Raw genomic sequence first — 10000 nt, forward strand, 5'->3', positions numbered from 1 at the left:
CCAAACCAGAGGTAAGGGCTTTTTGGCAGTGACTTTTATTACTGGGTTTGTGCAAAAACAACTCTCACCATGTATTGGGGTGTTGAACAATATGGTGTGTATCCTTTCAATCTCCCATAACCCCGCCTCAAAAAAAAATATGCTTTAGTGAAACTTGCCTATGTTCTACTGCATATTACTAAAGAATGACAAGTGCTAGAAATAAACATTTTTTCTGATGAAAGAAGAGAGTCTTATCTTTCTTTTGGTTCGTCCCATGTCTATAGATCCATAAAACACAATATTATGTGGGCCTTCAAAGATGGGTCAAAATCCTCAAAAAAGGCTGGCACTCAGGGGCTTAGCTGCGCTGCGAATGGCTGGCATTTAATGAGTTAAGTAGTAAAATCCTTTTTTGTCCATCTCAGGAGGCAGCCATTTTGTCACTTGCTGTCGACTGAAAATGACATCAGTTGCGCAGGGCTCAGGTAACAATAAATTATGGCTCAGATAACAATAAATTATGGCTCAGATTCAGAAAACAGGTGATCCGTGGTTGTTGCTTTTGTTTTTAAAAAGCTTTGATTTGATTTGTCTGCATTTATGAAGCATTTCTGTTCCACGTTTGTCCCACTTTAACTGTGTTATATTACTCAAAGCTAAATATTTTTTTCTGCAAAAATATATTTGAACAAAGTAAACTGAACAAAAGTGTCTGTCTACATTTTTAAAAAGACTGCACGGTTTAGTGCTTGCGGTCAGGTCAACCAATCAGATAGCTATTTTGATCATCTGAAAAACTTTACTCCAAGTTTCTTTTGAAGGAGGATGTTCATTTTCAGGAATATAAACAGTTGGACTCAGTCGAGTCGATAAAAATATTTTGTGAGTCCAAGTCCAAGACAAGTCTGAGTCAACAAAAAAACGTGTCAAGTCCGGATTCGAGTACTACAGCCATGGTGGATAGAAATGAAGTGTGTGGCTTTCAATTAGTCTTTGCTGCTTTTAGTTTGATTAACTTTATAATTTTATAATCAAGTTTGGTAAACACTAACAGTTCCAAAAAAAACATCGGAGAGCTGTGACTCACCCTTGTGAAGAATCATCTTTGGATTTGGACTTTTTTAGCCTCTTGTTGTTATGAGATGCCATTTGGGATTGCGTCCAGCTATCCTCGCCCCAGTTTGCTTCATGATCAGAAGGACGAAGGACGCCTCTTTTACCTATACATAAAACCAGCATATTATTTTTTTGACATTATTTACATTTGTATATATGTATTGGTCAAACAAAAAGTACCTCGGTCAATATTGGCTCTCAATGAGGTCAGCATTCCTTCAGAAACAAGGGTCTTGTACAAGGCACCTTTACAGCTCCTCTCGGATTTCCTTGCACCACGGATCACTGTATTGGACTCTACTTCACTTGGCCTTTCCAGCCTATTGTCATCCTCTTTCAGCGTCATAAGTGAAGACCTATAGGGGACTTTTTGGCATCCCTCCATGTTGTCCTGAGTTTCCTTGCTTTCTATACTTGTTTCTTCTACTTCTGTCATGGCAGTCATCTCTTCCACCTTAGAGACACTGTGCTTCTCATATTTGCCACTATCATCAACGGGTTCATTGTCTTTAACAGAAGTCTTAACTTTGGGATTAGACTTGTTTTTGGGCAGACAAGACTCATCATCACTTGAAACATATTGGACTTTAACCGTGGACTTCTCTGAATCCCTCCAGACACTTTCATCTACTGTCTCAATTCCAAAGATAAGACCAATATTTGATTCTGCAGGGTTAAGCTTTTTTAGGAATTGCTTTGATGAATGTAGGTTTTCATCAATGTCATTTAACGTGAACTGCTCTTTCTGCTTGTTCTTTTTGACATATTGATTTTGACTGTCAAATTCTAAGGAAATTGTCTCAGTCAACGTGACTGAAGAGGGGGAAGGAAAAAATGTATTAGAGGAGAGAGGGCAACCAATATTGTCCAAGGTCTCCTCCTTAACCTGAAGACTATTTGTTGTAGTTTTTTGGAAAGAGGCTGAAGAGCTGGTTCCTTGCTGACATACACCTGTGTCCATCTTCTCAGCTTCAGTTGCCAAGCACATCTGAACAGAAACAAAAATGTCTAACGGTCATTAATGTCATGCTTTATTGGAACTATGAAGCATTAACCACATACAGACATAGGTATGCTGTACATACGTATTGTACATAATACTGTAAAATCACTTTTTTTTATTATCCCAAATTGAGGGGGGTCGTATTATATAGGGGGCTTAATAAGAACCGAAAAATGTTTACATTGTTTAGACGTTAACCAGTACCTCGCGGTTGTAAAAAAGAAAAAGAAAAAAAAGAAAAGTGATTTTGCATTTTATATAGACCGTAACTTAATATGCTTCACATACTATAATTAAATCTACAACATTAAAAGAAGGTACAAACACAGTTAAAGAGATTTGAAAGCAAAGTACAGAAACAAAAAATAGCTTTATTACATTACTAAAAGTGAGTACAGTGCAAGAACAAGATTTTTGAAAACATGATTTTAAAAAGACTTTGAAAGGCCATACACACATACATGCATACATACATACGTACATACATATACGGGTTAGGTGAAAAGTAACTAGGCATTAGAAATTGGGAATAAATTCCATATTCCAATGACAAATTCACAAAAAAATGACATCTGAAAATGACATGGGAAAATATGAGTCAACAAAAGCACGTGTGGGAATTGTTTTCTCAAACTTAGATATCATTGAGAACCTCTTGAATCCATGTCGCAAAAAGGTTTTGTCTAGTACATTTCCACTTTTGAGAAAAAAGAAAAAAGATATGTAATGACTTTACTGATACAAAAAATTATAGAAGCTATGTATAATGCCAAGTTACTTTTCACCAACCCTGTATATACACTAAACGTAAAATGGACAGAATTTTTTTTTTGCCCCATCCCTGAGCTATCAACATATCATAGTGGAGGGGTTTGCGTTTCCCAATGATCCTAGGAGTTAAGTTGTATGGGGCTTTATGCCCCTAGCAGGGTCAATCATGGCAAATAGGCGCGAGGTCAGGGACCAGACAAAGCAAGGCTCAAAAGACCATTATGTGGAGTAATATTATTGGAAGATGTTTTCCCTTGCCCGGACGCGGGTCACCGGGGCCCTCCTCTGGAGCCAGGCCTGGAGGTGGAACTCGAAGGAGAGTGCCTGGTGGCTGGGCCTGGAACGCATGGGGCCGGCCGGGCTCTGCCCAAAACGACAACTTGGGTCCCCCTTCTCATGGGCTCACCATCTGTGAGAGGGCCATGGATCAAAAGGGTCAGGTGCATGGCCGGCAGCAAGAGGCAAGGACCCTGACGGTCCAATTCCCGGCTACAGAAGCTGGCTCTGGGGATGTGGAATATCACCTCTCTGGCAGTTTCCTGCCTGAGCTGGTGTGCAGGGTTGAGAAATTCTGACTAGACATAGTCGAGCTTGTCTTGACACATAGCTTGGGCTCTGGTATTAGTCCTCTTGAGACGGGTTGGACTCTTTCCACTCTGGAGATACCCAAGGAGAAGGGCGCCGAACAGCTGTGGGCATACTTAATGGCCCCCAGCTGGGTGCCTGTACATTGGGGCTCACCTGTCTGGATGAGAGGGTAGCCTTCCTCCACCTTTGGGTGGGGGGATGGTTCCTAACTGTTGTTTGTGCTTTGCACCAAACACCAGTTCAGAGTACCCACCCTTTTTGGAGTCCTTGGAGGGGCGCTGGAGAGCGTTCCCGCTGGGGACTCCGTTTTGCTGGGGGACTTCAATTCACACGTGCGCAACGCCAGTGAGATCTGAAAGGGTTATTGGGAGGAACACGAGTAATGTACTGTTATTTGACTTTTGTGCTCGTTACAGATTGTCCATAACAAACACCATGTTCAAATATTATGGTGTCCATATATATACATATTTGTGAGGCAAAAACTCGGGCGTGGGAGGAGTTCGATGAGGCTATGGGAAATGACGTCCAGATGGAAGAAATTGTGGTCCATCATCCTACGTCTCAGGAGGGCAAATTAGTGCACCATTGTGTTACTGTGTAGAGTAGATATGGAGCGCTGCTGACCTCGACTCAGGACGTTGTGAGTCGGTGGGGAGAATATTTCAATGACCTCCTCAATTGCACCAACATGCCTTCTTTTGAGAAAGCAGAGTCTGAGGACTCTGAGGTGGGTTCTTCTATCTCTGGGGTTGAAGTCTCCGAGGTGGCAAAAAAGCTCCTCTGTGGCAAGACCAGAGGATGGATGAGATCTTTCCAGGGTTCCTAATGACAGTTATGTTATGGGACTGTTCTGGTTGACACGCCTCAACAACATCTTGTGGACATTGGAGACAGTGCCTCTGGTTCGGCAAACCGGGTTGGTGGTCCCCCTTTTTAAGAAGGGTTTGTTCCAACTATAGAGAGATCACATCCCCAGACTCCCTGGTAAGGTCTATTCAGGGATGCTGGAAAGGAAGTTCCGTCAGGATGTTGAACCTCAGATTCAGGAGGAGCAGTGTGGTTTTCATCTAGGCAGTGTAACAGTAGACCAATTCTACACCTTCGGCAGAGTCCCCCAGAATGCATGAGAGTTCGCCCAACTAGTTTATATGTGTTTTGTGGACTTGGAGAAGGCGTCTGACCGTGCCCCTTCTGTGGGTGATGCTTCAGGAGTACGGGGTACCGAACTCCCTGATACAGGCTGTTCAGTCTCTGTAGCACCGATGTCAGAGTTTGGTCCCCATTGCCGGCAGTAAGTCTGATTTGTTCCCAGTGAGGGTTTGACTGCATCAAGGCTGCCCTTTGTCATAGATTTTTTTCATAACCTTTATGGACAGACTTGAGCTGGTCCGGTTTTGTGGCCTCAGAGTTGTGTCTCTGCTTTTTGAAGATGATGAGGTACTGTTGGCTTCATCAAACTGAGATCTCCAACTCCCACTGGCGCGGAATCGCAGCTGAGTGTGAAGCGGTTGCAGATGAAAATCAGGACCTGCAAATTTGAGATAATGGTCCTCAGTCAGAAAAGGGTGACGTGCTCTCTCCAGGTCAGGGATCAGAAACTGTCCCAAGCAGAGGAGTTCATGTATCTTGGGTCTTGTTCACAAGTGAGGGGAGGATGTCGTGGTGAAGAAGGTGCAGAGTTCAAAGACGAAGCTCTTGATTTACAAGTCAATCTATGTTCCTACAGTACCTACAATAACGTGCTGTGGGTTGTGACGGAAAAAAAACAAGATTCCGGATACAAGCAGCCAAAATGAGTTTCCTCCACAGGTTGTCTGGGCTCTTCTTTAAGGAACGGGGTGAGAAGCCATTCAGGAGGGACTCAGAATCAAGCCGCTGCTCCTCCGCATTGTGAGTAGCCAGATAAGGTAAGGTGGCTCGGTTCGGATGCCTCCTGGACGCCTCAATGGTGAGGTGTTCCGGCACATCCCACCAGGAGGAGGCCCCGGGGAAGACCCAGGACACACCTGAGGGACTATGTTTCCCGGCTGGCCTGAGAACGGAAGAGAAGGAAGAGCTGGACCAAGTGGGTGGAAGAGGGAAGTCTAGGTTTCCCTGCTCAAGCTGCTGCCACCGCGATCTGGCCCCAGATCAGCAGAAGACAATAGATGGATGGATGGATGTTTATTTTCTGCCTGTATTATATAAAGTAAAAAACTATAACACACCAGAAAAAAACGCTATAACTACGAATTTGAATAACACCTGTTATGAAGAAGTTGAACGTACAGACTGTATGAAAACCAGATAAACAGACTTACCTCAGCAAGCTGAAAGAGAGCAGACCGTCTGCACGATTTTCTGTCAGGCGCCACAGATCCTGATGACTGCTAATATAAGAAAACATGTTTTAATACCCTCTTTCCCTTATGGGGGCATTATATGTCCCCACAAAAGGCAGGCTATCAGGCACAGAAATGAAGAAGCAGAAAAGGTCCCAAGGTGGTTGTGGCTAAGAAGGAATGAATTGTGGAGTCAGGGCTCTAAACCCTGACTGGGTAAGGGTTAGAGGGTATATGATGTTAGAGACCTAAAACTTCCAATGATTTAAAAAAACAACAACAAAAAAAAACACCTTTCAATAAGTACTAAATTGTATTTATGTGACCGCTTCCTAAAGACATGAAACGTTAAAAAAACTGACTGAACATAAACGTATCAAACTGAAAACGGAACTGCCAACCTGTAGAAATTCCCTTACAGACTAATTTCTCTGAATTTCCAAATGTTCAAAATTGTGTCAAGACAACAAAATCAACAAAATAAAATACAATAAATAGTGAAACCAAAATATAGTCGGAATCGCCTCCACACAGCTTGGATTATGGTACCAGTCCTCTCAAGAGGGGTGCGACTCTTTTCCACTCTGGAATTGCCCATGGTGAGGGACGCATAGCAGGTGTGGGCATACTAATTTATCCCCGGGTTAGCACCTGTACATTGGGATTCACTCCGGTGGACCTTCGGGTAGTGGGGATCAGTTGTGACTCTGCGCTTTTGTCAAAGTCAAAGTTTCCGACTGGGCTTGGAGGAGCTTTATACTAATTTCATTGACATTATAGTGTAGTGAACTAGTGAGCAACATGATCACCTGTCGTTCTTGACAGAAGTCGTGGAGCAAATTCGCATGGTAGTCCCTCAAACAGAAAACAAGACAGGTGCATATGTAGAATGTAGTAGAACAATAGATGGTGGAGTCTGGTGGACATTAGCTGACAAACTGGAGGAGCAGTCGGCAGTGAGATGAAGATAAGTACTGTTTATTTTCTCTTGGTTCTGTTCTGTTTTAATCAGCAACGTTGCTGCGGTGTTAAAAGGCACTGTTAGGAAAGAATCTTCTCAGGTACATACATATACATTTACAGTTCATAATCGTTCTGTAAATGCAGTAAATATAAAAGTTTTCAACATAAATAGGTGGGCTTATATAAAGGTGCAGCTAATTTTAGTTTTTTTCCAAAATATTCTAAAAATAGAGTGGGTGCGGCTTAAATAACGGTGCGGTTTATAGCCCGGAAAATATGGTAAATATATTACACTGCTTCTTTCTGCACTTCATTATTTATATTTTATAGACTACATGTAAATTAAACCTAAAGAAAACTAGTTCCCATTTATTTTTTTGTAAACGCCACTAGTAGAAAATGTGCACAGAGGTTTATAGAGCTATTAGTGTGACATGAGCAGGTTATGATCATTTTTATGGCCAGATATGCAGTTGCATAGCCTTTATGCTTTTTGGACACAGAATTGGCCATTTCTGATTTTAGGAATGACATTTTTTAAAACAATGAGATCAATGCCTGCATTTCTATGGTTGTATAAGCATAATGTATACATGTCAATGTATGTACATATTTATTCACTATAAGCTTTTGCATTATATGCCATATTCTTGACCTATTTGATTGCATTTCATGTCATCCATTGTTGATTTTGATAAAGCATTTGCACCATTACGGTCAAGCAAATATGTTCATTTAATTGATAATGACTCAGCGTAATGCTGCTTTGAAGGCTTCTTTATACTCCCGCTGGCGACGTCCGCAAGCACAGTTCCACTCCAAGTCAGGGGGCGTCACTAAGGCCGATACTGATGAGGAGGGCGGAATTTCCTCTGCCTTTTATGGCCAATTCGGTTCGGTGTTTTTACTGCTGAGCAACGATCAAAACGACAGCGGCAACAATGTTGCAGCAGGCACGATATCCAAAGGGACCTTGATGACTAGACGATGCATTTAATTGTATTGCGAAATCAATCAGGTAGGTGGTGGTAAACGTCTTACGTACACGTGTCGGCTTCTTTACACACACACACACAAGTGACATAACACCCACGCCGCTGCCAAACTAGTTTGCTTCCCAGAAACAACAAGCTGGTGGATCTTCTCCTCCATGGTGACAAATAAATTGCCCTGAAAGAACCGAGGTAAAAGTGTACGTCATCGCAATATGTGACATAACGGACCGTATACTTGCCTTGCCTTGACAGAGTGGGTGAGATGTGTTTTTTTGTTTGTTTGTTTTTAATACAGTGGTTAAAAAAAATAAATAAATAAATTTAAAAAAAAAAGGTATCGCGCCATTTTTGATGCCGAAAAATCATGGTACAGTACTGGTACCGGTATCCCATGAGACACCACATTGATGGATGCAAAGGATGCACTCACAGGTAACTTTAAACAGTAACTCACCTCTCGGTTTGTTAGGGCATGTTCTCCAGCTAACAGCAACATACTGAGGCCACCCATCTTTGTAGGATCTGATAATGATAGTCAGAGAGATGCAAGCAGAGGGCAGTGTTTTACTTCATAAACAAGTGTTGTTTATACATACCGGCCATAGCAAAGTTCAGTTGTGGAACGTCAGTTTTGGGCCTTTTTTTGGCAGTGGGTGAGTCCTTGGATATGTTTGAAGAGAAAGACCACACTTTTTTGCGAGAGCCACAAACTGTCTGACATGATGGTCTCTTAAGTGGTTTGCTGGTGGTAGGACACCATTTATAGTCTGGATGTGCCTTCATAAAAGCCTCCTTGTACTGAAACGACAGGAAGAAATAGCAATTAAAGTATTTTTATAAACCATTAAATGTAAAAAAAGATTAAATAAACACATGACAAAAGGCTCCCAGGAAAATCAAATGTGCATTAATTCATAATACATGCTTATCTATGATGAAGGGCCAGTTCCCACCTCCTTGGCCATATCAGTGTATTTCAACTTTTCTGCAGGCTCCAACGCAGCCCACCAGTCGGCCAAGATCTTGGTGGCCCCTCGATTGTCCAAACGAGGGTGTTCATGTCGGACGAGGGAGCGATGGCGTTTGCAAAAGAGAAGAAAGGCATTCATCGGCCGACGAGCTCGCTGTCCATTTGCGTCCTCTTGTCCTTCCTCTGGCGTGCCTCCACACTGGCCTTGAGACACCTGGCCCTGGTCACACTGCAGTGATTGCGGAAAATATTTTAATACATCTGAGTAGGGCTGTCCAATACCTCTTTTTGCCATTCCAGTAGAAGTACTCAACTCTAGAGTAGTTACCAAAAAGTACCGATACCACTACTACTTTTGATACATAAAATGTCCCCAAAAAACTGACATAATTTTAAATAAAGACCTGAATAACCCAATATAGCACTTTAGTTTCAGCTCTTTCAACTTTCGCACCGCTAATTTTGCACTTAGCTGTTGTACTCACTGGAGTTTCTATGTTGAAGTACAGGAGTTCCATATCGCCGCCGACATTATTTCTCCTGTACCTCACTGTTGTTTTTCTCTCAACATGAAAAAGCAGCCCCGCCATTGGTTAAGAGCGTCCGCTCTGGGCCAATAGCGACGGCTAATACTGAAGAGTCACCACACAACAGTGTTGTGAATGAGCAAGATACTATACAAGGCGCTGCATTCAATGTAAATTGAGCATGGTTCGTTGTTGCGGTCAATTCCCCTTGTTAATGCTCGCTGCCGCCGCCGCCGCAAGCTCTTGGTGCTCGTTCACATGTTTCGTTCTCAAATGTTGCATCAGGTTTAACGTATTGAACCTGGCCACTTTGGTTCCGCCTCTTGACATATTCGCTCTAGCTGGAGTTTCTATGTTGAAGTAGTTACATATCGCCGACATTATATCTCCTGTACCCCACTGTCTCCGACCCCCCCCCCCCAACACACACACACACACATGAAAAAGCAGCAGGGAGCAAGATACAAAGCGCTGCATTCAACGTTCTTTACTAGTACAGCATCGGGAAATGGCATCGGCACGTTATTTGTAAGTACTCGCAGATACCGATACCAGTGTTTTAATGTGGTATCGGGATACTTCCCGATACCAGTATCGGTATCGGAATAACACTAGTGCAAATATCTATATTGAATACAAATAATTAGATTGAACACAACAGTGCTTCAAGTAAAAGTTGGGAGTACCTGGTTTTGATAACACAAGTTTGTCACCATTTAATTCAACTGTGCTATCTCAGTCTGAACACTGGGTAGCACTCA

General features: G+C 42.5%; 1 protein-coding gene across 8 annotated transcripts in view; it reads right to left on the reverse strand.

Moving 5' to 3' along the window:
* Positions 1 to 10000, reverse strand: part of bbx (BBX high mobility group box domain containing) — a 53775-nt gene that overhangs the window by 26769 nt on the left and 17006 nt on the right. For 4 of the 8 annotated variants that reach the window (XM_086012552.1, XM_086012551.1, XM_086012548.1 and 1 more), the window contains 7 exons: positions 8696 to 8941; positions 8339 to 8540; positions 8197 to 8264; positions 5764 to 5832; positions 3714 to 3812; positions 1279 to 2086; positions 1070 to 1202 (listed from right to left, as the gene is read on the reverse strand). In XM_086012552.1, the coding sequence (XP_085868678.1) occupies positions 1070 to 1202; positions 1279 to 2086; positions 3714 to 3812; positions 5764 to 5832; positions 8197 to 8264; positions 8339 to 8540; positions 8696 to 8941 (1625 nt within the window). The remainder of the gene's footprint in view (positions 1 to 1069; positions 1203 to 1278; positions 2087 to 3713; positions 3813 to 5763; positions 5833 to 8196; positions 8265 to 8338; positions 8541 to 8695; positions 8942 to 10000) is intronic. The other 4 variants (XM_086012556.1, XM_086012554.1, XM_086012550.1 and 1 more) reach the window with 3 other exon arrangements.

The sequence above is a fragment of the Filicampus tigris genome, chromosome 17, assembly GCF_054856515.1.
Source record: "Filicampus tigris isolate MCC_2025a chromosome 17, RoL_Ftig_1.0, whole genome shotgun sequence".
In the NCBI taxonomy this organism is placed as follows: domain Eukaryota; kingdom Metazoa; phylum Chordata; class Actinopteri; order Syngnathiformes; family Syngnathidae; genus Filicampus; species Filicampus tigris.